The sequence below is a fragment of the Anastrepha ludens genome, chromosome 6 (genome assembly GCF_028408465.1).
Source record: "Anastrepha ludens isolate Willacy chromosome 6, idAnaLude1.1, whole genome shotgun sequence".
Classification (NCBI taxonomy): domain Eukaryota; kingdom Metazoa; phylum Arthropoda; class Insecta; order Diptera; family Tephritidae; genus Anastrepha; species Anastrepha ludens.
The window spans coordinates 2,189,195-2,216,136 of record NC_071502.1 but is presented as its reverse complement, the minus strand read 5'-3'; the positions used below and the strand labels follow the sequence as shown (position 1 = coordinate 2,216,136).

General features: G+C 37.4%; 2 protein-coding genes across 5 annotated transcripts in view; both read left to right on the top strand.

The window, feature by feature from the left end:
• The window catches only part of LOC128867972 (GTP-binding protein Di-Ras2), a 184,350-nt gene that overhangs the window by 75,556 nt on the left and 81,852 nt on the right, over positions 1 to 26,942 (top strand). The window lies entirely within an intron of this gene.
• On the top strand, positions 9,341 to 12,327 carry LOC128867971 (serine protease inhibitor 42Dd-like). 3 transcript variants are annotated; one of them, XM_054109620.1, is made up of 4 exons: positions 9,341 to 9,425; positions 10,935 to 11,878; positions 11,940 to 12,081; positions 12,147 to 12,327. In XM_054109620.1, the coding sequence occupies exons 2-4, from the start codon at positions 10,985 to 10,987 to the stop codon at positions 12,269 to 12,271; spliced, it is 1,161 nt and encodes a 386-aa protein (XP_053965595.1). In that variant the 5' UTR covers positions 9,341 to 9,425; positions 10,935 to 10,984; the 3' UTR covers positions 12,272 to 12,327. The 3 variants fall into 3 exon arrangements, with proteins under 3 accessions (XP_053965595.1, XP_053965597.1, XP_053965594.1); XM_054109622.1 differs by having other exon boundaries at positions 9,369 to 9,417; XM_054109619.1 differs by lacking the exon at positions 9,341 to 9,425 and adding an exon at positions 9,648 to 9,967.

The window sequence follows — 26,942 nt, the reverse complement described above, 5'->3', positions numbered from 1 at the left end:
TGAAATCTCATACATAGAGATAAAAAGTTTGCTACCACTTGGATCTCATCAAATGAATTTGATGAAAAACAACAACAAAAAAACCAACAGCAGAATCTCACACGAGAACAGTGGTCATAAAACTGCACTACTCTCTAGGATTCTTTCAATAGAAATACTCAACCACTTCCCATATGGAAGAAATTTACGTGTTTTTTGGAAGCAATTAAAAAAAATTTCTGCGAATGCCAAATTTAGATTTTTAATATATGTTTAATGAAAATAAAAATAAAAACTAAACATTTTAAACAAACACTTAGTTAGAGTTTGCGTATAATAAAGCTAAGAGTTCACCTACTGAGGTTAACTTCACAATTAAGTCCTATAATTCCTAGATCTCTCTATTATTATTATTATTATTAGAAGGCCATTACGCACTGCGACCAGAGTTGATCTATTGTGAAAGGCCCATTTTTGTAACCCTAGAGTTTTAGGCTTTTTAAAAATTTTAGCATAATTTTAGGTTTGTTGTTCCAAAGATTGCATGGAGATACTACGATACTACCAAGGTGGTGAAGTCTCTGTCTGCCCAACGCAGGACATTCACAAAGCACATGTTCTGAGCTTTCTATGTCCATTTCGCAAAAGCGGCAGACATTGGTCGATTTCATATTGCTAGACTATCCATAGTCTTGGAAAAAACCAGTGTTAACCAGTTATGAAACACCAATAATAATTTCACAGAACTCAGTCTTGGTGCGAATTGTTGCATTTGGAGCAAAAGCTAAGGTGCGCAGCTATGGGGGTGCGCCAGTCCAAGTACGAAAAACCAAATCCAACAGTTCCAAAATAAGGTCCTTAGGTGCATTGTCAAAGCACCATGGTACTGCAGAAGTTCCAGCATTAAGCGTGACCTTAAAATGAACTCCGTCAACACTGAAATCTCATAAAGAAAGATTAATAAATGAAGAAGCACATAATTTTTTTGAAACCGACGGATTAATAAGAAGGGCGGGGCGCACTAAACCTAGCGATCTCATACTTCCTTAAAACTGCTTTATGTTATGTAGAGTGAAAATTGAATAATATCATATTTAAGTTGCTTGTTGGTCATTTCTAAATATTTATGAACTATTCGCAATAATAAAAAAAAAAAAAAATTGGAGCACCACAAATCCTAATTTGACTTATCAACTGACCGTGTATTTTTTAAAATGCACATTTCACAGCTTTGGGCAGCTAAATATTTTGCGAAATAAAAATCGCAACAAAAATGAATTCAATTATTTGAGAGAACTTTTAAAGCCCAGAAGGTGTTTATATTCGATGGATGTATGTAGGTGAATAAAAAGGTAAACCAAAGGCCATTAACAGCAATCAGCCATCGCCTCCGCTTCCAAGTTTTCGGATGTGAAATACTTTCGCACTGGCGAGTGGCTTCGCCGGCACAAAAATTGTAATATCGAAGCTGGAGAGCAGACACTTCCAAGTCCGATATGAGACATGAATGAAGTCAGTAAGGTCCCATTTGACACAGAAACCAAACTCACTTAATGTATGCAGTGAGGGACATACTTATATAATTGCATATGTAGGTAAGCAGCACTTCAAGAAAAGAGGAATCTATTCGTTACGAGCTCCTAAGTCCCCCATTAAAGTGCTTGACGTTCAGAGCTGGGGCTCCTCAATGACTCATTTAGGACTGTAAATGTTTGTTTATTGCTACTCATAACCAGTTGTGGCTGGCTACCACAAAACCTTTAACTTATAAAAATAAAAATTAGGAAAAGTGGGTGTAAATTTAGTTGTTTTCGCTTTTTCGGGTAATACTTATGTATGTTGCGGATTGATTATGTACTGAGTGCGCCAGCGGCAGCTATCGCTTTCGTGGGAAGTGCAAAGTTGTTAAAATTAAATCTTATCTGGTAAGCGAAAGTAGCCAACGAAAAGTTTCACCGGCAAGTGTAATTAATTTCATGATTCATTGCCGGCTGATCCAGCCGAATTTGCAAATGATTAAGACGCCACATGCTTATATTAAACGCCATTAATAACACTGGTTGACAAACTTTTTATTTTTTTGCACCCTGGATACCATTATCAAATTCCATTAATAACACTGGTTGACAAACTTTTTATTTTTTTGCACCCTGGATACCATTATCAAATTCCTATGTAGAACCGCTCGTCGATTTTGAAAGTAGAGTTCATTTTTTTCTGGGCAAGTTTTTAAGGTATTTGAAATTTGCCGTTATTCAGCTAAAAAGAAAAAAAGTGGTTTCACTTAATTGCATACATCTTAGGAACCAGTTGAACATTTCAGATTTTATTTTTTTTATGAAAAAATTAAAAAAAAAAAATCTAACTACCCAAGTCACGAAACGTCAATATGTGTATACTAAGGCACTATGTGATGTGTTTTTGCGATAAAATTGACTTAATATATAGATATATGATACTTGTATATTATAATATTTACTTCCTAGACCAAAAGTATAAGCCACCCCATTTTTTACTGAATTTTTTGTTTTAAAAAGTGAAGTAATGATAAATATAATATAAAAAACGGAATTAGAGACAAAAACATTAACATTTAGTAGGTCTACCTTTCGATTTTGAACAGCAGCAATTCTCTCGGGGCAATCTGCTTACAAGTTTTGCACATTCGGCTGTACTTTTGGCGCTCCACTCTTGAAGTGAAGCATTTTTCAAGGCTGCTTACAATGTTATGCTGTGTTCCTTTATCTTACGCTTTAAAATCGCCCTCATGTGCTCTATGGGGCTTATAATCTGGAGACTGTACTGGCCAATCCAACAAAACAATGTTATTCTCTCTAAACAAGAGCATGAGTCGCTGATTTGTGGCAATGGGCATTGTCTAATCGAGTGACCTACAATTTCAAGCCGACTCCGAACGGCAGAACCTACATTCTTTCGGCATCCCGAAAGGTAGCCACGCACCAACCCAGTCGGCTACGGCGGCCGCCATCTAAATTAGTCTCTCCAAAAATGCACGTTAATGAAACAAAATCAAAGTTTCAGTATCGGAGAGCCCATTTTTAAACGCTTTTTCCGATGTTTTGCGAAGCCTCGACTTCTTTCAGGCTTTTTATCCTCTTAAACCTGCTTTCAGAGGCCTTCTTCTAACTGTTAGAGGACTAACTGATTTTCCAATTTCTTCCGGCAGGGCTAGCTGCCCTATCCAAGGGCAGAAGAGGATTTTCTTCATCCCGTACACTAGTCAGGCGTTTTCTTCTACTTTTTGGTTTTGTTATGTATTAAAAATGTATCATTTTAGACTATGCGCACCAAGTGAGCCATGGATTTACCCATAAGGGCCTAATTTTTATGGCCAAGGCTGTATATGTATACTTATACATTGATATTTTTCGACTTGGGTATTTTCATTTGATCATTTACGACTTTCTTACGTATCCGTTGGTTTTCTTCGTTAATGGTTAATGGTTAATGGTAGTAAAGGGTTAAGGTATGGCCCTTTAGCACTGCGACCATATTGATCTATTGTGCACCCTATGCTGTCTATTGACTGTTAAGTACGCTTATGAATTGTACCAGCTCCTTCTGAGGGAGTGATTGAAGGTATTCATCTGTAAGCATGCACTTGTTTAAAAATCTTTTCCTTCTATGCGTCCACCCCGGACATTCGATGATGAGATGTTCCATAGACTCCTCATCTTCGCAGCAAAATCTGCAGGTGCTGGTGTTAGTTATGCCTAATTTATGTAAGTGTTTGTTGCAGGTGAAGTGACCCGTGAGGGCGCCTGTGAGAGTGCGAATGCTCTTTTTGTTTAACGTGAGGGCCATGTTAACTCTTTTAGCGTTGAAGCTTAGGAACTTTTTGGAGTGTCTAAGACCCTCTACGTTGTTCCAATGCTGATTTAATAGAGTTTTGGCCCAGTATTTTACTTTTTGTTTCAGGTTGTTTCTATTGAATCCGAACATGGGACTAGGTCCGATGAAGTTTACATCAGCCCCTTTTTTGGCTTGAAAGTCTGCCTTTTCGTTACCGTCATATCCCTCATGTCCTGGTACCCAAATTAATGAGACTTTTTTTTTTTGATGCCAGGTTATTGAGTGCCTTGTGGCATTTTAAGAGAGTTTTTGAGTTGTAGGTATAGCTATCTAAAGCTTTTAGAACTGATTGGCTGTCCGAGAGTATTTTGATCTTTACTCTCTTGCGGCTTCTACGTTGCATGACGTTTGCTGCTTCCATTATTGCGTATAGTTCCGCTTGGAAGATGGTGGTGAGAGTGAATGATTTGTGGATTCTGGGCCCCACTACTCCTGCTCCTACACCATAAGGTGTTTTTGATCCATCAGTGTACCATTTTTGTGAATCATCATTCATCCATTTTGGGTTTGTTTTCCACTTGATCCTCTCAGAAAAGGTAACTGTGTATCCTTTTGTGAAACAGAGGGTTGGGTCTATGTGGTCTGAGACTTGAGCCATGCTTATGGTGTTTTTGATTTTATTTAGGATACTTAGGTGACGGGTGATTGGTCTAACCATTTGGGTGTATATCCAGAGGGCCATACTAGGTCTGAGGCCCCAGGATCTCCCTAGTAATTGTTTAGTTGTCCACAAAGTTTTCGTGGCTTTTTTTGTTATAATATTTATATGTGATTCCCAAGTGAGTTTTTTATCTAAGGTTAAACCTAGATACTTGACCTCTTCCTTTAGTTCTATCCCTGTTTCTTTCTTTTCTTCGTTAAGTGCTTGAGCAAAAATTTATTAGAAATTCGTTATCTTCTAAAATTTTTTACTGTTAATGTTTCAATTTTTTTTAATTTTTCATACAAAATATTAAATCTGAAATGATTAATCAATTTATATACAGTTTATGGGTAATTTTGTCATCTTCCATTTGCGAATTTTTGTTTTAAGATTGTCCAAATGGTTCGTAAAATATGTTTGATTAAATGGAATCAATTTTTTCGTTATGACTGAATAACGGCGAATTGTCAGTATCTACAAAACAAAAATTTACTACATTTTTTAAACAGCGAGCGATTCTATATAGAAATTGGATAGTGGCATTCTCTGCGTATTTCTGTAAACCAGTGTTCTCCAATTTTAATTATTTTTATACGACTCTCAAGGAAACCGAAATTTATTTTTAGCAAACTTGTAATAATTATGTGCTTAATGCTTATATTTTGATGCAGTTATAATAAGTTTCAATACCTACGGGAGTAGATTTCTTAACATTTCAAAAGTACATTTCAGAAGTAGAAAATCAATAAACCGTCAAAGAAATGTTCGCAACTGAAACGGAGCGGGGATGCGTGTTCGTGTTTAATTGCATTCCTCTTCCTCTTCTTTTTTGTTTTGCTTGTTTTTGTCTCTTCTCATGGTTTTTATTAAGCTTTTGTCTGGTATATTAAGAAGATTCTGGTTGCCTAAATTCACCTAAAGTTTCCCTTTTCCCTATCATAGCAACAGGAAGCTCGCACAGTTCCACTTACAAACACAAACAAAAGAGATGCTTGCAAATTTTGTCTCGCCATGTAGCGTGCAGCAGCCGTACAGTCGGATACATGCATGCAAACATATCTACAACCACTTACATACACCCTTACGCTTTCAAGACAATTAACGACAAAACTTTTGCCTGCAAACATCTTTAACATGACACGCTCGACACGGAGTATTTATTTGACGCACACGAACACATACACACAATCGCTTCCTTGTAGTTGACAAAGTTGTCCAGAACGTGTTGACAACAGTTATCCAAACAACCATGCCCTGTAAGAAAATAGGCTAGTAACGGGAAGGTGCACAACATTTGGTGATTTTGAAATCGTGACTAGTTGGCATTAATTATTTATTATTTTTATTTAAACTGGAGTTACGTAAATAAAGTGCAGGAATGCTGAAGTCATATATTTTAGAGACTCTGAAAATTGGCAGAGTGAAACGGGACCTGGACTGTGAAACACATAATCTGAGATTAATTTAAAGGAGTGGCATAAATCTCTACTTGTAGTATCTTCAAAAATTGTATTGACTTTCAGAACCAATGGGACTTAAATTTTCCGAATATTATTGATGTCATGAAATGCGAAACAGACGACAGTTGGCTAATTTTGCGGTTATGTAGCAGGATGTGACAAATTCTTATAAAGTAGTTTAAAGTAAAACTCTGTCTCTCATAACCAGAGTTTTATGCGTAATAAGCCTTTATTTTTATATGAAATATCCTCTGTTCATTTTAGTTTACTTACTCGTGGTTTTTTGCGTGTCGCATCATACGAGTCTAAGTTATTTTACTCAGAACGTGGTGTTTGAAAGAGGCATGGAAATTTCGACCTATTCCAACTGATCAAATTCATGAAGAAAGGCCACGACAAATGCAGAAAAAAGCCTCTCATAGGTTGCTACCATATTAAAAATATGTGTTGGAGTTAGTGCTTTGAAAAAGTAAGATCTGGAGCATCAATTTTCATTTTGTCCAATACTTTGCCTCAAAGAACAAAGTTTTTTCAAATCAAATTCGTCTACGTACAAAGGCCAGTGAACACCTGACCAACAAATTTGCTCCTGACGAGTTTAATTTTTAGGAAATTTTTCGAATTATATTGCCTACATTTTGCTGCTCGAGCGCGTGAAATTTCACATTTTCTTAATTCTCTCAAAATGTTCCCCAAGCCATAGGGAAGGAAATATTAAGAGACTCTCCTTTCTACAAATCTGTGAAAAATATTTACAACACTTAAGTGTATTTGCCGTCATTTCGACTGATACTCGTAACTACTCGCTACTTTTTCCGACACCAGAAGAAGGAGGCGCATCCGCATTTAGGCGTTTTCTGATGGTCACCTGGCATGCTGAGCGAGCTCAGTTTGGTTCTGCTGAAGTGCGAGAAATACTTTCCTTATATTTTTCCTAATAGGTTTGCATACACATTTAAACTCATACATACATATATACATATTCGTGGTATAGAGGACATGCATACTTATGTGTAGCTAAATCCTAGAATATTACTTAGAAGTTGCAACAAATCCAGTGGGATGTTTGTGTATCAGCCGCAATTAAATGCATTTGCAAAATTTTCAAGAAGACACATAAAAATATGCCAAATCATTACAGCAAAATATATCTGCCAATAAAAACTAAAACCAAGTCATAAATAAAGAAATAAAAGTAACGGCTTTGAGTATTTTTTTTTTGTTTGTTTTTAATTCTAAAGCTGGTTTATATTGACTTCATGTTCATAAGCAGCATTCTGAACCTTAGTCAGTATATGAACTGCTTTCTATGGCTGCAACGTAAACCCGTAGATCGTGTCAGCAGATACGAAAATGTTATGTAAACGAAAATTCACTAAAGCAGAGGGAACCTGTCAACGCAGAAATATGCGGCTTAATAAAACTCTCTTTATTTCATTTTTTATTACTCTCTAAAACTCTCTTTATTTCATTATTTCAGGAACGATCGATTTTATATCCGACCAAGGACTATCTACAATTCATGTAGAATGTCTTATGTAACAACCACAAAAATATTGCTTTCATGTATTAATTTTTTATTTTGAAATTAATAAACAATTGCCCTTACTGACTGCGTAATGCAAAAGTATATTTAACAAGAAAAAAAATTATGTTAAATAACAATTTTTCATACTGACTACATACGAAATCAAAAAGTTAAATTACAATACACATTTGCATTGAACAGAAAACATACATAGTTTAGATAAGTGAAATCGATTTCAATAGCATTGAAGATCTTATTGAGTTCATGAAGAGAACGAGCAATAAGACCATTGCGGGCGCAGTTATTTCTGAAACTATTCAAATGGAATGGATGTTTATTAGGTAAAGACCTACTGGGGGCGATCGATTTCATTATTCAAAATACTAAGCAAGAAGAAATAAAAAATCGATTTGCTACTTTCTAGTTGTATAAGATTAGTTAGAAATAAGCGAGGTTCATATGACAGGATAGGATCAGAGAAATTCAGGGCAGAGAAAATATACTTGAGATACACTTTTTGTACTCGTTCAATTCTGTCAATACAGAATTGGTGGTAAGGTTTCCAAACAAGCACGGTAAGTAAATGACAACATAAGGGTCTGCAAATTGGAGTTATTTCTTCTAATAAAGCCAAGGAGTATGCTTTGGATAGAATAAAGTCTATATGATTTGGTGTCGATCTTTGATTTCTTCTACAGAGTAAAGTAACACATGGGCTGAAAAGTCCAGGGCCTAACAAAGAAAACACGTGTTTTTGTGCAAAATTAGCTTATTTCGTTGATAATTTCCATCAAGAACAACATTTCAATCCCACTTTTGTAGAATGTTTTATCTTTTGCCCCAAAATGGGCCTCAGTTTTAGCGACAACCTTTTCATTCGAGCGAAATTTCTTACCGGCGAACATTTTTTAGGTCCTCGGGCAGCTAATAGTTGCTGGGAGCCAAATCTGGCACATACGGTGGATGATGGAGCAATCCGAAGTTCAATTCATGTATCATAGTTTCCCCATTGTTCTGATTGACTTGTGAAACGGTGCGTTGGCTTCATGAACAAAATGATGAGCAAACGCGGTATCGAGTTTTAACAGAGCTTTCTCATAGTCAAATATTCATTCAATATAAAGCCAACACGTTCTGTTCTTTTCATATCTCTACGATGTCAGCTAACTAACGCAACTTCACTTTTTGATCATTCAAAACGATTATGGGGATTTTTTTATGTTTTCTTATGTTACCGCCTCATTTGGACGTCCAGACGTCCACTGAGTTGTGCATTATCGGTGGCTCTACGACCAGGTTTGAAGTAAGCAAGCCATCGTTCTATTGTTGTTTCTGATGAAGCGGAGTCCCCATAACACTTTTCAAGCCATTGTTTCGCTTGAACGGTATATTTCCCCATCAAAAAACAGTGTAAAATTAAAACACGAAATTCTTTTTGATCCCTTGCTTTGAAAATAACATAAGTAGCATCACTCTTAGCTCACGACTCACGAACTAATGAATAGAATGTTATAAAATTTTAAAAACTGTCTTTTTAAGGTTAGTACTAACTGAAAGGAGGTAAATGCAATTTTGCATAGTGCCATCTACATATATGTTCGGCCCGGAACTTTTCACTCCACGTGTTATAATTAAACATTGTTATTAATATACTGTTACGCTGCCCACTACTGTACCTATTGAGGTGTGTGTGCGCCCATTCTTATAAGCGATGAGTCGCATGGTTCGCTCATTTCTCTTTTACCTTTTACTAAATGTTAATTGGCTCTCTTTATCTAATCACTGCTGAAAAAGCATATTCGAAAAATAAAACAATTCCACGTCTCGTTATTTGTTTTGCTATCTGTTCAAGTACATAGAAATTTGTACTGGCAAGAACTTTATAGTAAAATTTAGAGAAACGTTTAGTATTACAGAAAGCGAAGTCAGCGCAGGTTGGAAAGTGGGTGTAAAAAATAAATATGTGCTCAAAATGAAACCGGTTTAGATTTTAAATACAAATTATGAGAGTATCGAAATTGCTGATAATGCATACATATACATGCACTTATACATACGTATTTAATACGAATTAGAATTCGTTGTTTATAAACAATATTCAGCTGGTGATGATTGATTGATACTGCAGCCTACATACATATGTTTGTATGTACATGTGTGCAGTTGTATGCAGATATGGAAAGCAAGAGAGAAAGTGCTTAAAGCGATGAATTCTAATAACAAATGTCGAGCTCAAAGCAAGCGTTTGAATCACGGTTTTCCCCCTTATCTGTTGGCGGCCTGTAAATATGTAGAACTGATATTTGGGCATCTGGTGTATATAAATCGCAGTGAATAAATATTTTTTTGAGTTTCAATAGAATTCTGGAAAAGTGCAGAAGTCAGACGGATTGCTGGTGTACAAATAAATACAAATACAAACAGATATACCAAAGCGATTTGCATGACGTGCAACATTTGTGAATAGAATGACGTCATTACAGTGTACGACCTTATTTTTATTACTCATAATACACACAGACATACTTACATGCAATTAGATGCAATGAAATGCCGAACCAGAATAAGAGAATTTATAAAAATGCGAAATTAGATATGAATCGTTTTTATTTACAATACCGGTGCTATTAATAACAACAACAATGCTATCGGGAATTTAGTTTGGTGAAAAATAAAATTGAAGTAAAGATTTGATTCTGATTAGATATGCAGCCACGCACATATGTACATTGTTTGTGTCGGAATTCTGCCTGATATCGGATGGAAATCTTTTCATATTCGTTTATTTTGTTTAACAAATAATTTTGGATGTTTTATCAGTAAAACATTAATGTGCTGAATGCAAATGCTACTGCAGCGAAAGCTAGCAGTTCAAAGATCGTCACTTCTGTCCCAATTACTTAAACATTAGTCCCGATTCACAAAGGGAAGCATTTGGAAGGGAAACATTTTGTTCGTGTGAGAAAGACAGGCGGGGAAGAGACAGGGGTTTTTGTTTCCTGTTGTAAACGTCAAAAGTAACGAATGTTGCCGAAAAATGTGCCCGTGTGACTGCGACTGAAATATCGAAAGAGAGTTTCCAGTGTCTCCCTTCCGGATGTCTTTGGGTGTATATCGGGACTTAATTTTGGGATTGATAAGAGTTGGCAAATCTGGAATGAGAAATTGAAAATTGTATGTGTTAACGCTAATTTATACAATGTGAAGTCACCAGCGCGTCTATAACATTTATATGTGTTTAAAATTTTTAGTTATAATGTAAACAAATAAACAAAGCAACAACTAAAAAGCAGGTCACTTTGTCATTCAAACCACCAAACCACAAGAAAAAAGCCTAATCAGCTGCTGCAGTAACAATATCTTTTATGAAATCACCTTGTTCTATACCAAAATATTTGTTTTCAAAGAGTTTATCGTTTATTTTTTATCCATTTTCTTTGCCTGCTTTCAGTTTATTTTGTTTTAGCCATAACAACCTTTTTAGGCACAACCCCTATTAATATGGCCATGGCCGGTACAACCGCACCTTCGCTTGCGGCCAGCCATAATCTCTTTGCCGCGGATATATTTCAAATTATTGCCCCCGCACGATCCCAAGAAAATGTGGTTTTTTCACCGGCGTCCATACAAAGCAGCCTGGCGCTCGCCTTTCTCGGCGCCGAGGGCGAAACTGCCCAACAAATTCGACATGGCTTACGATTGCCAGCAGCTCTGGATAAGACTAGCATAGCGGACGATTACGTTGGCTTTCTAAAGAAGAACTTCCAGAGGAGTCAGTCAACATCGGAAAATGCGCCAACGCTGCGTATGGCCAATCGTATCTACGTCAATGATACTCTGCAATTGGCGCCACAGTTCAATCATCTCGCTAAGAGTAGGTTTGAGTCCGAGGCGGTGCCTACGAAATTCGCTGATTCGGCTAATGCCGTTAAATCTATTAATATGTGGGTTGAGCATCAAACAGAGGGAAAGATCAAAAATTTGTTACAGCTGGACACGGTGAATTCTGATACTAGCGCCATATTGGTAAATGCAATCTATTTCAAGGCTAAGTGGCTGAAACCCTTCGATAAAGTGTTAACATCCAATGCCGAGTTCAGGATGAGCGGAGGACAGACAACAACAGTGGCTATGATGTATTCGGAGGAATTCCTGAAATATGGCGAATTGTTCGACTTGGACGCGAAAGCCATTGAACTGCCCTACAAGGATTCGGACCTGTCAATGCTGATACTTTTACCCAACAAAGTTGATGGCCTACAGGAATTGGAACAGAAATTGACAAATGTGGACTTAAATCTGATTGCCACGAGAATGCGAGCAGAAACCATAGATATATATTTGCCAAAGTTTCGCATCGAATTGGATATTGATTTGAAGAAGCCGCTGCAGAAGGTTAGTACCAAAATGGATCAGTTCAAATTTACATCATATTCAATCGCGATTTTCTTCACAGCTGGGCATGGTTAACATGTTTAGTGACGCGGCTGACTTCAGTAGTCTTTTTTCCAAGAGTCCATTGCAAAAGATTGACGAAGCTAAGCACAAAGCTTTCCTGGATGTGAACGAGGCTGGCTCAGAGGCGGCTGCGGCGACATGTAAGCAACTGATTGCACTGCCGAAACTTTATTGTGATGTTATTTACTTTTATTTCTTTTTTCAGTCATGAAAATCGTGCCCATGAGTCTGAACTTGGACCAGAAACTCTTTAGAGCCGATCATCCATTTGTATTTGCGATTAGAAACAGGGAAGCCGTGTACTTTGTTGGACATGTGGCGAAGTTCTAAGAATAAACCAGCGATTGTCTTTTTGCATTAATCTAATAAAATAAAATTAAAATGGAATAACGATTATTTTAACTTATCAAGTATGTAAACACGTAAAAACGCTAAAGTGGCATAGCATGGGTTGGAGAAAATCCCAATTTGGGAAAATTGTCTTAACAGTTACCGAAGGTGGAAATGTCTTCGATAAATAATGAGAATGTTTCCCTCTAAAAAAACTAATAGTGTACGAGGAAAACTAGTTTTCTTGATTTTATTGTTTGTAATGAAATAGTATCTGGAGCTCTTTAGCGGAGAAAATTCTCATAGTAACGGAAAGTGCGAAACATCTTGTACTGGATACGAAGCTAAACTTGCGGCTCACAGTTGCAGATGGAAAGCGCAAAGCAACGACAGTGATGTGTTTCCGCAGCCGGTCAATTGGAAAAAATGGGGCTCCACCCAGGTGTAGTTAGGCTCATTCCCTTATATGATATGATAGTATGGTTGAAAGCTTTTGAGAAGAGTGTGAGCTTGAAAAGTGCTGACAAGGTTCAAAGACTCTCATTTGTTCTCATAACCAGTAGATTTTCATGCAAAATATATCGCCAGTAGGGCGAAAATAAGTAAGTAAGTAGTAAAATATGAGCTACGGCCACGGTATGATCTTTACTGGTATTTCGAAGCCTCCCATACTGGTGGACTATACATTCCCTCCTACAATTTCCCTCATAACGTTCACGACCCTCCTATCCTCAAGGGAAGAGTGGGAACGGGATGAATAAGACAGCGCGAGTTCATCCATGTGGATACAGATGGCTAAAACCTCGAAGGTAGGGTGGGTCGAGTTATATATTCCGTACATTCGCTCGATTTTCAGTCCTAAATGCACAGAATCTCTGCTAAGCCAAAAACAGTTTTCGCATACTGATTTCTTGAGCACTACAGAGGACAGGCGTTCAGGCACATGGCTTCTGCAGAAATTGTCTAGATGATTTTGCACATTTTTACCACTGTCCTGCACTATCCAGAGTCAGATTTACCGTTTTAAGTAGACAATTTTACAGTTTTTGCATAGTTGAATTGATTTTAAAAGAGATAAGCGCAAGTTCCCCGTGCGGCATCACAATGGGCTATGAGCCTGAGTATGCCTTGTAGTGGAAAGCCGCTACAACTTAACTTAACCTGATATCTGGATCACCATTTTACTTTCATTATGTTTCACAAAAACAATTTTTTTGGTTTTTTTAATTCTCACAAATTAAATTTCTGCTACTTGTGACGCAGTAGAGCATTTTTTGAGTTGGTTCCACTTAAAATCTTTTTACAGAAAATGCATATTTGTATTATTGACTGATAACTACTGCAGTTGTTATTGTAAATTATGTGAATCAAAATACTGTTTGAATAAAAATGCATCGCATGCATAGTTATTGTCTAATTTAAGTGGAATTTTATCAATAGCGTGACCAATATAAGCTAATTTGTGGAAATTAATATTTTTTGTTGTTTTTGTTTTCAAAAATGAGTCAGCAGATATGAATTAGAAATCCAAATGTTTAATGTGACATTGTTTTTAACCAAATTTTTATTCTTCACATTTCTTGTTCTCTTGACAAGACGAAGTTGCAGGTCTTTTGCTTATTTGCAAAACTAGAGATTTTCTCTTTCTTTGAGCTTCTATTCAAGCCGGGAATATTGATATATGTTCTTTCCAAAATAAAAAGTAATACTTAATACTCATGTTTACATTTTTTTCTACTTACATTGAAAGGGGCAAAAAAGCGATCCAAAAATGAAATAGGCTTTTTGCATGGGTCTTAACAATGACAAAAATATCAAAAGCGAATTGTGAGCTTTTTACCAACTATGCTAGTTATGCATTTTTTTACTTCAAAGAAAATTTACAACAGCTCAGCGAAAAATTTTTCGAATTTGCACTAAACTAAACGAAAATTTAAAAACTTCATACCAATCTTGTAAAACGATTGCTACTCATAAAGAAGGCAGTCAATGCTTTCATCATTCTTCTTATATCTACTTACCTCAAATCTAACCCAATAAGACTAGGTGATTATGATATCTACAAACAATTGTCGAAATATACCCACTCATTAAAATGGCCGCCGTAGCCGAATGTTCGGTACGTGACTACAATTCGAGGTCGCGTAGGTTCGAATCTCCGTGCATGAAACCCCAAAATGGAAAAGTTGTTTGAAATAGCGGTCGCCCCTCGGCAAACCTTCGAGTGTATTTCTGCCATGAAAAATGTCCTCATAAAAACACAAAGTCTGCTGTTTGGAGTCGGCTTAAAACCTCAATTTGTGCAACAACATCAAGACGCACACCATAAATACGAGGAGGAGCTCAGCTAAACACCTAACAGAAGTGTACACGCCAATTACTTATTTATTTTTTATTTTTTAATGGCTAACTGCTTTTTGTCACCAAATGTCGGCATATGGCTATTGGGGATAAAATTTATCCTAATTTTTACATCTAACAGTTTTGCTTTAATATGAACACTCACTTCGGTAGGAGTATTTTCATTTGATGCTTAATCGAAGGAAAATTGAAATATTTACAATAATTAGCCGAAAAACGAAAAAAAAATGCCTTCAAGGCACATGAGTAATCTACTTATTAGGAAAAATACTTGCCAATGCCCATTAGATACGAGATTAAATGTTTTCGGGAAGGAGAATTCGATACATTTTACTTAATTAAATAGAGCGAAGTGTAAGGAAGCCAGAATCAGAGTAGAAGTACACACATATGTACATGTAAGTACATATTCACTGAAGTACAAATGGATTTCCAATGGCAAAATGTGTAGGCCACAAATTTGATCTTAATTGCGGTCTGGAAGGACTTACGTGGAATGTGATTTGTTGCAAATGCTCTGATTATAGAAGCAAATTAATAGTAGGCTGTGCACCCATATAGCCATTTCCTATTGTTGACATGTTCAAGCGCAAGAACTCACTTGAAACAGAGCTGCAACACAAGGTTTCCTTTTTCCATTTCAAAAGAATACGAATATAAATATTATTCCACAGAAGCCTTTAGGGTAAACTGAAGCTAGTGAAACGAATTTCTGTTTCAGACTTACTTGGCACCATTTTATTAATAGCGAACTACATTTCCCTACCGAGTACCAGTCTTCAGAGAATGGCGGTGTTAAGGTAAAGATGAAATATTTTCCATCTCGCCTAGTGTCGTCAAATAAATATTGTGGGAATAGGACTGATCTCGTTTCTGCTTATCCTGAAGTACCAGTAGCAATGAAACTCACAATGCGTTGCAATATATAAAAACTCACTAAAAGTTGGTGTGTAAAAAAAAAAAGCTTGTAAAAAAATTAGAACTCAGTAACAGAAACTTTATACTACTATACCTACATCAGTATGCGAGTACAGTGACACTATTGAAAATTGTTAGAGAAAAGTGCTCTGCGATCTGACGAAACTGAGACGCATGTCATTTTTGAGTCTGTAGTAGCATAATAAGCCCTGCCAATGCGGTGTAGTCACCGCTCATCACCGATCGCCATTATCTAACTCATCTAACGGTGGGTTCAGGAAGCGTGCTGTATCCACCTGTTGGGTCAAGAGGAAGAGGAGTGCCCGGTGAGTGGGATTCCTGTGAATAAGTGGTTAAGATCGTGCAGTGTGCCTTTATATGCCAGACATAATTACATATAAAGGGTAATTTTTTAAGAGCTATAGGAAAGTTTTTCAAAAAACCACACGTAAAATTCAGAAAAATGCATGACATTTTTATTTCCATACTCCATTTGGCATACTCTTTCCAATGTTTCGGCCGGTATCTCACATCTATGTAAATGCTTTAATGTTGTGTTCCAATGCGTTAATTGAAGCAGGCTTGTCTCAATAGACATGAGCTTTAACATAGCCCTACAAAAAATAATCTAAAAGCGTTATATCGCACGATCTGGGTGGCCAATTGACAGGTCCCGAACGTGAAATTAAATGTTCACCGAACTCGCCTCTCAACAAGTCCATTGTTACGCGTGCAGCGTGGCATGTGGCACCGTCTTGCTGAAACCAAGTCAAACTCTTGCATTTTGGGCAAAACAAAGTTGGATATCATTTCACGGTAGCGCTCACCATTCACAGTTACGTTACGATTCGCAGCATCTTTGAAGAAGTACGGTCCAATGATACCTCCAGGCCATAAACCGCACCAAACTGTGACCGTTTCTGGATACATTCGTAGCTCTTGCAATTCTTCTGGCTGATCTTCACTCCAAAATCGACAATTCTGCTTATTTACTTACCCATTGATTCAAAAATGAGCTTCGTCGCTGAACACAACTTTTCGATAAAAAAGTGGATCTTCTGCCAACTTTCCAAGAGCCCATTCACCAAACATTCTGCGTTGCGGTAGGTCGTTCGGCTTCAATTCTTGCACCAGCTGTATTTCGAAAGGCTTCACACCTAAATCCTTTCGCAAAATTGTCCACGTTGTTAAGTAACAGAGGCCCCATTTCTGCGAACAGCGACGAATCGATAATTGATGGTCATCATTAACACTGGCCGATACAGCTGCGATATTTTCTTCAGTTCGCACTCTACGTAAGCGTGTTGGTGGTTTGATGTCCAATAATGCAAATTTGGTTCTAAATTTAGTCACAATAGCTCGAATAATCCTTAAAATGGAAGAAGCGCGCGATAAACTTTTTTAACAAAACACGCATTTTTATAATAAAATTCAATGATTTGCAAGCGTTGTTCGTTTGTAAGACGATTCATGGTTAAATTATAGACCAAACTGAAGATGTTTGACAGTGAAACAAAACACGAAACGTACGTCAGCTATTTAAACCAACTGTTTAAAAAGATAATAGCTAAAAATCATCCGTTATATTAAGCATGTCGAGGTCTATTCCGGATAAATAGGAGTTTAACCTACTATTTACAATATCCAGAACGTACTTAATTCGGCAAAAGTTAGGCGGGTTTCACGAGGCTGCTGAGGTCTCCGTCTAAAATAGGTGATTGTTGGAATCCTACAACGGTATTCTAGGTTCGAGAGTTTAGGAAGGGGTACGAGACTATCGATGAATGTCATTTAACATCTGACTATATACTGTCCGGTCCAGTAGTTGTAGTTGTGTTTTATCCTGGATCTCGTTAGTTTTGTTGAAGGCATGCCACCTCACACACCTGAGAGGTGACTTAGGCTCTACCAAATGTGTGCAAGGGTGATTCTTTCGGTGGCTCCCAAGTGGCAATCATTTGTTGAGCCTTTTTCTGCCCCCCTTAACCGGAGGCATGGAAGTCTCGATATGAAAGTGTTACAGGAAGACATTAGGAGGCATTCAGTAGCTGTCCTGATTGTAGTATTTTGACAGTTAATTGATTAAGAATCGTTATTCTTAAGAGGTCCCGGTGGTCTAGAGCTCGAAAATTCAGGGTATTTTTTTTTTACAATAAAAAAAAATGAAAAACGATATTTAAGTTTTTTAGGCTTTTTACTTCCTTCTTTTACATATAAAAGTGAGAAAAAAAAATTTAATTTGAATAATTTTAGAAATGGCGCTGAAGTTGACCCTCTCGAAAAATTGGACCTGGACGGTGTTGTCCATTTTGGCTCTTCTATTTATCTGAAACACAAAAACCAAAAAAAAAATATGAATCAATATGAGTGTAGCTGTGCCCCGTGACACTCTAAAAATCGGGGTTTTCAGTTTAAAATACGAAATAATTCAAATAACAACATGATTCCAGCACGGGTGATAGCCATTGTTGTTGTGAACAACATATTAAAATTTCAGACGAATCGGTTGAATAGTTTTGTTTTTTTTGACAACACCAGGCCGAAACAAATAGTTTTGGGATAATTGAGTTTAAAGTGTTGAGAGTGGATAATGCGAACCCGACTCTACCTGCTAAAACGGCTGAAGAATCGAAAATACTAGGAATATCCTTCCAAAAATTTTACAGTATATTCTTAAAAGCCTATGCTTTCGAAATATCACAAAAATTGATTTGATTAAAAATTCTAGACCAGAACCCCTTAATATTACACCAACGATTTACTCTACCAATTAACTTTTCATATTTCTCATTATTTTTTTTAGTCAAATGAAGAATAGATTCTTACTGGCTACTGAACAAATATGCTTAGAATCTGTTAAAGTAATTAAATACCAGGGCAGGCCTGTTGCATAGGGCAGATAAGAGCAGCAAGAAAAGCATAGGTATACAATAACAGACTGATTACTCACAATGAAATTTTTGCGCCCAAAAAAAGCGGCTGATTTGTTATCGTGGCAACGCTTTTACTCTGGCGTTTCTTAGCATTTTCTATGTTACGAGAATCAAACACTTCAACGCAAGGGAGCGGCATGCTCATTTACGGTGGAGAGAATCAGCTGTATAGCTGACGTAATTATGAATTTTTGCTGAAATTCTTTTGCAAATACTTTATTTCTAACTTTTAATTCTTGCTTACAAAGCTTCGCTATTTTAATACTCTGTAATCAGTTCCCTCACACAATTTCTCTCATCTAAAATTGCTTTACGGCGAAGTTAAAGCCATCGCACACAACAGACTTTTAGTTAGTCAATTATTTTGTTGGGTTGGGCCGTAGGTGCACATACTGGAGACCAAATCGTCGGGCAATTAGTTTCGTAGGGTTGGAAATTTTCGCGTCTGCCAGTTGATCGACAAAATACTGTCCAAAGTGTTATTATTGTATTTATTGAAAGACGAAGAAGAATTATGCAGCATTCCGGCCGCTTTTCTTTGAGAGCTCGATTCAAACGCATTAGCTGCAGTCGATAACGATTACTTGTGATGGATTCGGATGGTTTAAGAGGTTCATAATAGATCACACCAGATGCACAACATAACATTTGAAGCATGAATAGGTTTTTCGCTGTCGATGGACCTGGTTCACCTGGCAGGCTTCAACATTTTCGATGCTTAAGTTTATCACAATAGATCCACTTTTCATCACAAGTGGCGATGCGGTGCAGAAAACCTTTTCTTTTCTGTCGATCAAGAAGCATCTCAGACGTCACCAAACAGCCCTCGATATTCCTGCCCTTCAATTGATGTGGCACCCAGTTACTTGCTTTCTGTACCATTCCCATCGCGTGCAAACGATTACCGACGACATTCAACTCTTTAGACGTATCATCAATGGTTCGACATGCGTTTTTATCCAATAGTTATTGTAGTTGAGTATCTTCGAATTTTTTCCTTCGCGATCTTCATTACTCACGTCGAAATTGCTACTTTGGAAGCGTCGAAGCAACTCTTTACAAGTTGTTTTTGAAGAAGCGGGCTTACCGCAAATATTGATCAATAAACGACCCGTTTCAGTTAAACTTTTCTCTAAAAGGTAATCATGAAGCATGACTTTCCGCAAATGCTGTTTTTTCGGGACGAACGTAGACATTTTTGACGTCAGATAAAAAAGGATCTTTACGCTTCAAACAAATGTCAACTACTTCGATCGAGACCTTACATATACACCTTCAAATCACCAGTATATTACTAGAGCGAACACAAAAATAGTATCAGCAGCGACACCTCTTTTTCGAGGGCGGAAATTTACTCCCATACCCAATAAAAAAACACGAAAAAATTATTGAGCACACCCCGTCTACAGTACCCAATTAGACACCGGAAAACTGAAATTTAAAATTTTATATGAGTATATATGCGACAAGCTAGCCGAATAAAGGATCAGCGGTGTGCGTAGTCGGCCGAAAATTGAAAAGTCGAGTCAAGAAGCACCGAGGGATTTGGTAGCTTCTAAAACGCTCAGGCTAAAAAGGCTCATTGTATTTGAAGCTGCGTCTCCTTTGATAGTGTCGAACGCCTCCTTAAAGTGTATGAATAGCAGGTAGAGCGGGGAGCGCTACTCAACTGATTGTTCTACTATAATCCGAAGTGTGTTGGCTTGGTCAACATAGTTTCGGTGAGGGCGAAAACCAGCTTGCTCGTCTCTCAAGGAGCGTTCGATATCGTTGAGCCTACTTTGTGTGATTACGGCTACAATTTTGTAGATGGTGTTATGTAGGGTTACTCCTTGCCAGTTGCCGCAGTCATGCAGGTCGCCTTTCTTGGGCAGCTTCACTATGATGCCTTTTGTCCAGAACGGATGCAGCTTTTCATTGCTCCAGATGGCGGTAATGAGGGGATGAAGAATTTCCGCTGATATTTGCGGGTCGGTTGTCATTAGTTCAGGCTGTATGCCATCTTCGCTCGTTGTAACATAACTTAACTTTATTAATCTCGAACAATATAATACAAATAAGATAAGAAACTCTAAAAAAAAATTGTGAATTGTGTCTTGAAAAATTTTATAAGTTTTTTATATTGAATCTTTGCGATTCTGTGAAAGGGTAGATTGTCAAGGAGAAAGAGAGAAGAATAAGAAGGAAAAAGATGGGACAGAATAGAGAAATAGGGGTTGCTAGACCTGTGAGAGATTTTCCGACTTTTTGGTAAATCTGATTATATCCTCCAGTTTGAGAGCAGAATTTTACTCGTTCTCATGATATTGGAACCGAAAATTTGCAGCAAAGGCAGAACACCCACATAGAAAATGCTCAGTGCTACCCGGCTCCCTAAGCAAGACAGGCAAATCGGGTCCTCAATACTTCCAAAGATGGTCATATGTTGACTGGACATGGATTGTTTCCTGCAATAATACCGACCATCTGCCGAACGTCTTTTCTTCCAAGTTCGCCAGTTTTTTTACGGGCTTGTCACAAAACACTTTACAGTTCTACAGCGTCTGGGTAGACTGGAACATCGATTTTCATGTAAATTGCATACGTAATCGCTGATCCAATTTATGATTCCTGCAGAACTGATTCCGATTAGTGGATATGATCCCTGTGAGGTAGCCGATGATCCACAGTCCTTGCAGTTTGATTGCAATCCGGCTGCACCTTCAACTATTTAGTCGGCGACAATTACAGCGTAACATTTACAGCTTAGATACAATTAGTTGAAATTAACACTAGTTTGCCACTGTCACAACAGGTACTAAATCCCATCCTCAGCATTTGACAATAGTTCCGAAATACTAAAAATTATACAACTGGGGCCTATTAGCACTTCCTATGGCAGCGTCAAGTAAAATTCAGCACTTGCACAAATGGACAGGAATCCTTTTAAATTCAGTGGAAGAGCAGCAGTTCGGTGTGAATTGATTCCCTAGAGTTAGAGTAAGTCACCCGCTTCTTGCTGTCTTTGCCGTCTTTTTACATGATTTGTGCACGTATTTGATAAATGTGTGTACTATTTGTGATTTAAAATGCCAGAATAAAATTTCATAAAATAAATTCCTCGTATTTCGTGTATTTCGTGAAAAATGCAAACTTTCTTTCTCAAATACATACAAACATATTTCATACCAGCTGCCCTATCATTCTTCAGAAGACATATAAAATATAAAATAAATGAAATACGAGACGCTAAGCTATTTGTATTTATTTTATTTCGTTCTTTGTGCGGTTATTTCAGTCAGCTATGCCAGCGGCCGCCAGCTCAGTCATGGCTTACTAAATCGGTACTTATGTAATCATGGTGTCGTGGGCATTTCATTTCGGTTACATTAAAATTTAATAATCTGTCTAAGCTGTACATACATTGGCACTCAAATTGGGCACCACACATTTTTGCGATGTGAAAGAGCTTTTGAATAAACCAATACCCTGATACGCTTCTTTAACCACATTCCTCGTTGGTGGCCAGCCTAGCCGGCGGCTGAAAATCACTACAATTCGGTTGGCTGTCTGGCAATAGTCGACAGGCCACACACTCACTGCGCTTCGCCGCGTCTCACACAATGGCAGTCCATTTCGTTCCATTGCTTCCATACAGAATTTGGTCAATTGTTTGGCCTCCTAATGCGAAGTAGTGCGATAATTCTCATTGCATTAGTAACCATAATCCCACTCTTGGAAGCGTTGTGCTGAGGGAGTTGACCAGTTGACACTCGGTTTATTGGTCCGCATTAATTTTCTGTCATTCCGGCTCATCTAATTGAAATTCACTCACTGCTACTTATGCACACATACACATAAATATATGCTAACATGTACTGCTTGTATATGTGTGTGTGTATATGCAAGCGCGCATTTGCATAGATTAAAATTTAGTAGCAACATTACATCAGCCTTAGGACGAAAATCATGGGGATCTAAAGTGAATAATGATATTTATAATGTGATTATTGCCAATATTTTGAGCCGATAACTACAGCTAAACAATGCTTATGTATGTGTGTGTGTATGCAAATATTCATACAATGTGCAGAAAGTGTCATTTATTGCTTATAATTACATTAATTTATTTGCACCCGGCTTGAAAATGGGATTAACTGGACTTTATTGTTTTCCTATGTTATTGTTGTACAATACACGCATAAATATAGTTTGCTCGCGCTCACTTTCCACTTTATGGTCATAAGAGTAATTAATGAAGTACGCTTTTGAGAAATACTGCAAACTTAGGCATTTATTGTATTTAATATGAAATAGCAGATTACTAAATAAAGTGCAATTCATAACTACAGCATAGGGACTTATTCACAGGAAGCCCACGACAGTCGGTTCTAAGTTACCGGAGCGACCCGGATTTATATCCGGTAAAGTACTGTCACTCCAGCAGCATTTGCCGTACATGTATGGCGATGTTTATGTTGCTACAACAACAAGGTTGACAGAAGTTTATACTTTATGTGTCTTTAATTAGATTTTAATATTTTTTTTATGAAAATAAGGAACTATATACTAAAAAACTCATATAAAACCGGATTTCGCCAATTTCCATCACTTATTACTTGACATTAATTGGGATAATTTATTTACTGAACTTGACACATCTAGCAGATTTTCTGTTTTCAAGTCCTTTTTGTCTAAACTCTGCTTAGATAAATTTCCGCTCAGAGAGAAAGAGCCTTAGAAATTACCCTGGTATTTTAAGACTTTGAAAAGGCTTAAAAATCTTAAAGATAATTATTTCAAGAAATTTAAATCCACGAAGAATCATTTGTATTTCGTGAAATATAAGCAAGTAAATAAATCTCTCATAATAGTTATACTAACAACATGGAATAAACATTAAAGCAAATCCCAAAAATTTCTGAAAATACATCAAATCTAGAAGGAGTAGTGCCAGGGTTCCCATAATAGTAAAGCGCGAAGCCCAAGTGAAGCGGCACATTTATTTGCTGAGTTTTTAAATCTAATTTTGTCCGTCCGATTTTCCTTCTGATCCTCTCCTGAGGATATTAGTAATGCTTTATTTAAATTAAATTTAATTCAACCTCTCAAACTCAGCAGTTTTAATAAAAATTATCCGGCCTTGATCTATCCCCCGATTATTATTTTCAACAAATTTTTATCGTCCGAGGGTTTCATTGACGCATGGAAGGTCTCTTTCTTTACACCCTTCTTTTTTTTATGGGCACGTACACCCTTTTTGGGTGTTAGACCGAGCACCTCATCCTGTTTGTTGCGTGCGCCTTGATGTTGTGCGACAAATGGAGGGACGACCTACAGTTTCAAGCCGACTCCGAGCGGCAGATATTTTTATGAGGAGCTTTTTCATGGCAGAAATACACTCGGAGGTTTGCCATTGCCTGCGGAGGGGCGACCGCGATAAGAAAAATATTTTCCTTAATTTTGGTGTTTCACCGAGATTCGAACCCACGTTCTCTCTGTGATGGTAGTCACGCACCAACCCATTCGGCTACGGCGGCCGCACCTATACTGATGGTTCCAAGCTAAATGATCAAGTAGGCCAACATCTCATTCCGGTTACCGGATCACTGCAGTGTATTTCAAACTGAAATTGTGGCTATCAGGGAAGGCCTACTAGCCCTAAATAAAAGTGTCCTCACCACAAGAAATATAAATATATATTCAGATAGGCAATCGGCCCTGAAAGCTTTAAAATCGCCGAATATTAGCTCGAAGACAGTAAAATAATGTATCGACGTTTTGACAGAACTATCACAGTACTTTGTAATAAACCTACTCTGGGTGCCGGGTCATAGAGGCATAGAAGGCAACTACAAAGCAGATGAACTAGCGAGATTGGGTACCACATTACCTATCCAACCAAACAAAGCGAACGTACTTATACCTTTAGCAACTTGCAAGATGCTTATAGATAAACACACAATCAGTGCTGCCAACAGGCTATGGTCTCAGTCCCTGACCTGTGCAACAAGTAGAATGACGTGGCCGGAATGGAACATGGGCCCCATAAACCGACTGTTGAAACTAAACAGGAAAACATGAGAAATCTTCTCGGGGTCCTAACAGGGCATTGTCTGATTGGCAGGCATGCCAGCAGACTAGCAGCGCCCTTTAACGACTATTGCAGAACCTGTAACGGCATCGAAGAGGAAGAGACTATAGAACACTTTCTATGCGGGTGCATGGCTCTGGATAGAAGAAAGTTGAATATTTTAGGAAAAGTTCCCAAATAACTTGGCAGAAGTAGCCAATATAAAAATAACAAGTCTTGTTAGATACATATATTAAAGCCACAGGTTGGTTCAATGAGGACAATGTAGATTGAGGATAGGGGATAGCCCTGGTGGTATCACAATGGGTCTACAGCAGGCCTAGGTGTGTCAACCGACAACCACTATACCTACTTACCTACCTATTTAAGTTGAAATCATCCTCTCAAACTAATGCTGATGGACTTTCAGCAGTTTTGATAAAAAATTGTCCGCCCTTGGTCTATCACCCGAAAATTATTTTGAACAAATCTTTAACGTTGGGGTGTTTCATTGACGCATGGAAGTTCTCCTTTATTACGTCCTTCTTTAAGATTGGCAATAAAAATGACGTTAGAAATTACAGGGCTATTTCAAAGCTATCGACTATTTATAAAATTTTTGAGCACGGGGTTAATGCAAAGCTGAGCTTTGCGGTTAAAACTTTAATTTGCCCAAATCAGCATGGGTTTCTTGCTAACAGATCTACAGTATCTAATGTGGCTGTTTTTAGTGAATACCGCATTGAACTTTTCTCGGCTGGTTTCCAGGTCGACTGTATTTACACTGACTTTTCGAAAACCTTCGAAAAAGTTTCTCATAGAATCTTAATTAAAAAAGTAGCTTGTTTTGGTTTGCATTCTGCATTTTTGCAATGGATAAACTCTTATTGAAGCAATAGACGTTGTGTTGTAACAATTGATAAAATTTCATCTACACCCTTTACTGTCACCTCTGGTGTTCTGCAATGAAGTACGAGTATCTTGGGGCCGCTCTTATTTGTGTGGTTTATTAATGACATCAAAAGTTGTTTCTCATTTGCTAAATTTTTACGTTATTCAATGACCTTAAAATCTTCTCAGCGATAAAGACTCAAGAGGATGCCAATAAACTTTAAGCCGATTTGGATAGGCTTTACTGGTGGTGCCAGAATTCACGTTTTTCGCTGAATTTATCCAACTGCTTTCAAATATTTTACTCGACAATGTCTAATATTTTGTGCACTAAGTAAAGTATCTCGACATGTGCAGTGTGTTGGCAAGTTTAAGGATCTTGGCGTTATCTTTGATAACAAATTTTCTTTTAATAACCATGTAAATTATTTTACTTCAAAATCTCTCTCGATGTTGGGCTTCATCAGACGGAATATTACTAAGTTCTCTGATCCCTAAACCTTAAGTTACTATGTATGTATGTCTTTTGTTAGGCCTGTTTTTATTTGGAGACCTTGTGGTCAGCAAGCTATCAATAGAATCGAACGTGTGCAAAAAATATTTCTCAAATATGTCCTTCGGTCTCTGAATTTTATTGATCCCATGCCAACATATTCTGCTCGTCTCATGCTTATACGTTTCGAGACCTAAGAAACTTGTAGGTCTACACTGTGTCTTTCGTTTACTCATAATATTTTTACTGTTCTCCCTACTTGTTGGAAAGGATTCGATTTAATGTTCCCCAGCGAACTTCTACCCTTTTTAAGGGGGAAACTTTCAAACTAAGTATGCCAGCAATGCTCCCAGTACTCGGGAATTAAATACCGTTCATAATGATGTTGTTCTCGATTTTTCGCTTTCAAGAGTAGCATTTCTAAATCTCTTGAATTCTTTGTTATAGTTGTTTTTAAATACATCAGTAGTTTAATCTAAGCAACTTTGTGTCATAGTCTGTAGGGATTTGTAAATAAATAAGAAATTTAAAGCCACTAGCTTTGAGTTTGTTGTCCATGAGGTTCCACAATGCTTTGTAAATGCAACTCTGCATGTTTTGTGAATAGTATCTGAATACATATGTGCATGAGGAATGAATAAGGGGAGAAGAAATATGGCGGTTGACCTAATACTAAAAATTATATTATTTTTAAATTTAATATATTCTCGCTTTGCTACCGCACTGCAAAAATTTCAATATGTGTAAGTGCACTCGAAAGTTTTCCATTCCGCTCATAGAAAACATTTTGTCTGTCATTTGGTGTTTCATGCCCGGGGCTTCGAAGCTGGGATGCCCAAGCCGAATGATAGTCACGCTCCAACCCAATCGGCACGGTGGCGGCATTCAATGCGGTGTAGAAAAAGCAATACTTTTTAAATTTAAAATAATTTAAAATATCCGAAATCTGATTGAACACACTTTGTGAGAATATTCTCAGCTTTATAAGTACTTCAACCAAATTCACGACGATACAGATCAAAT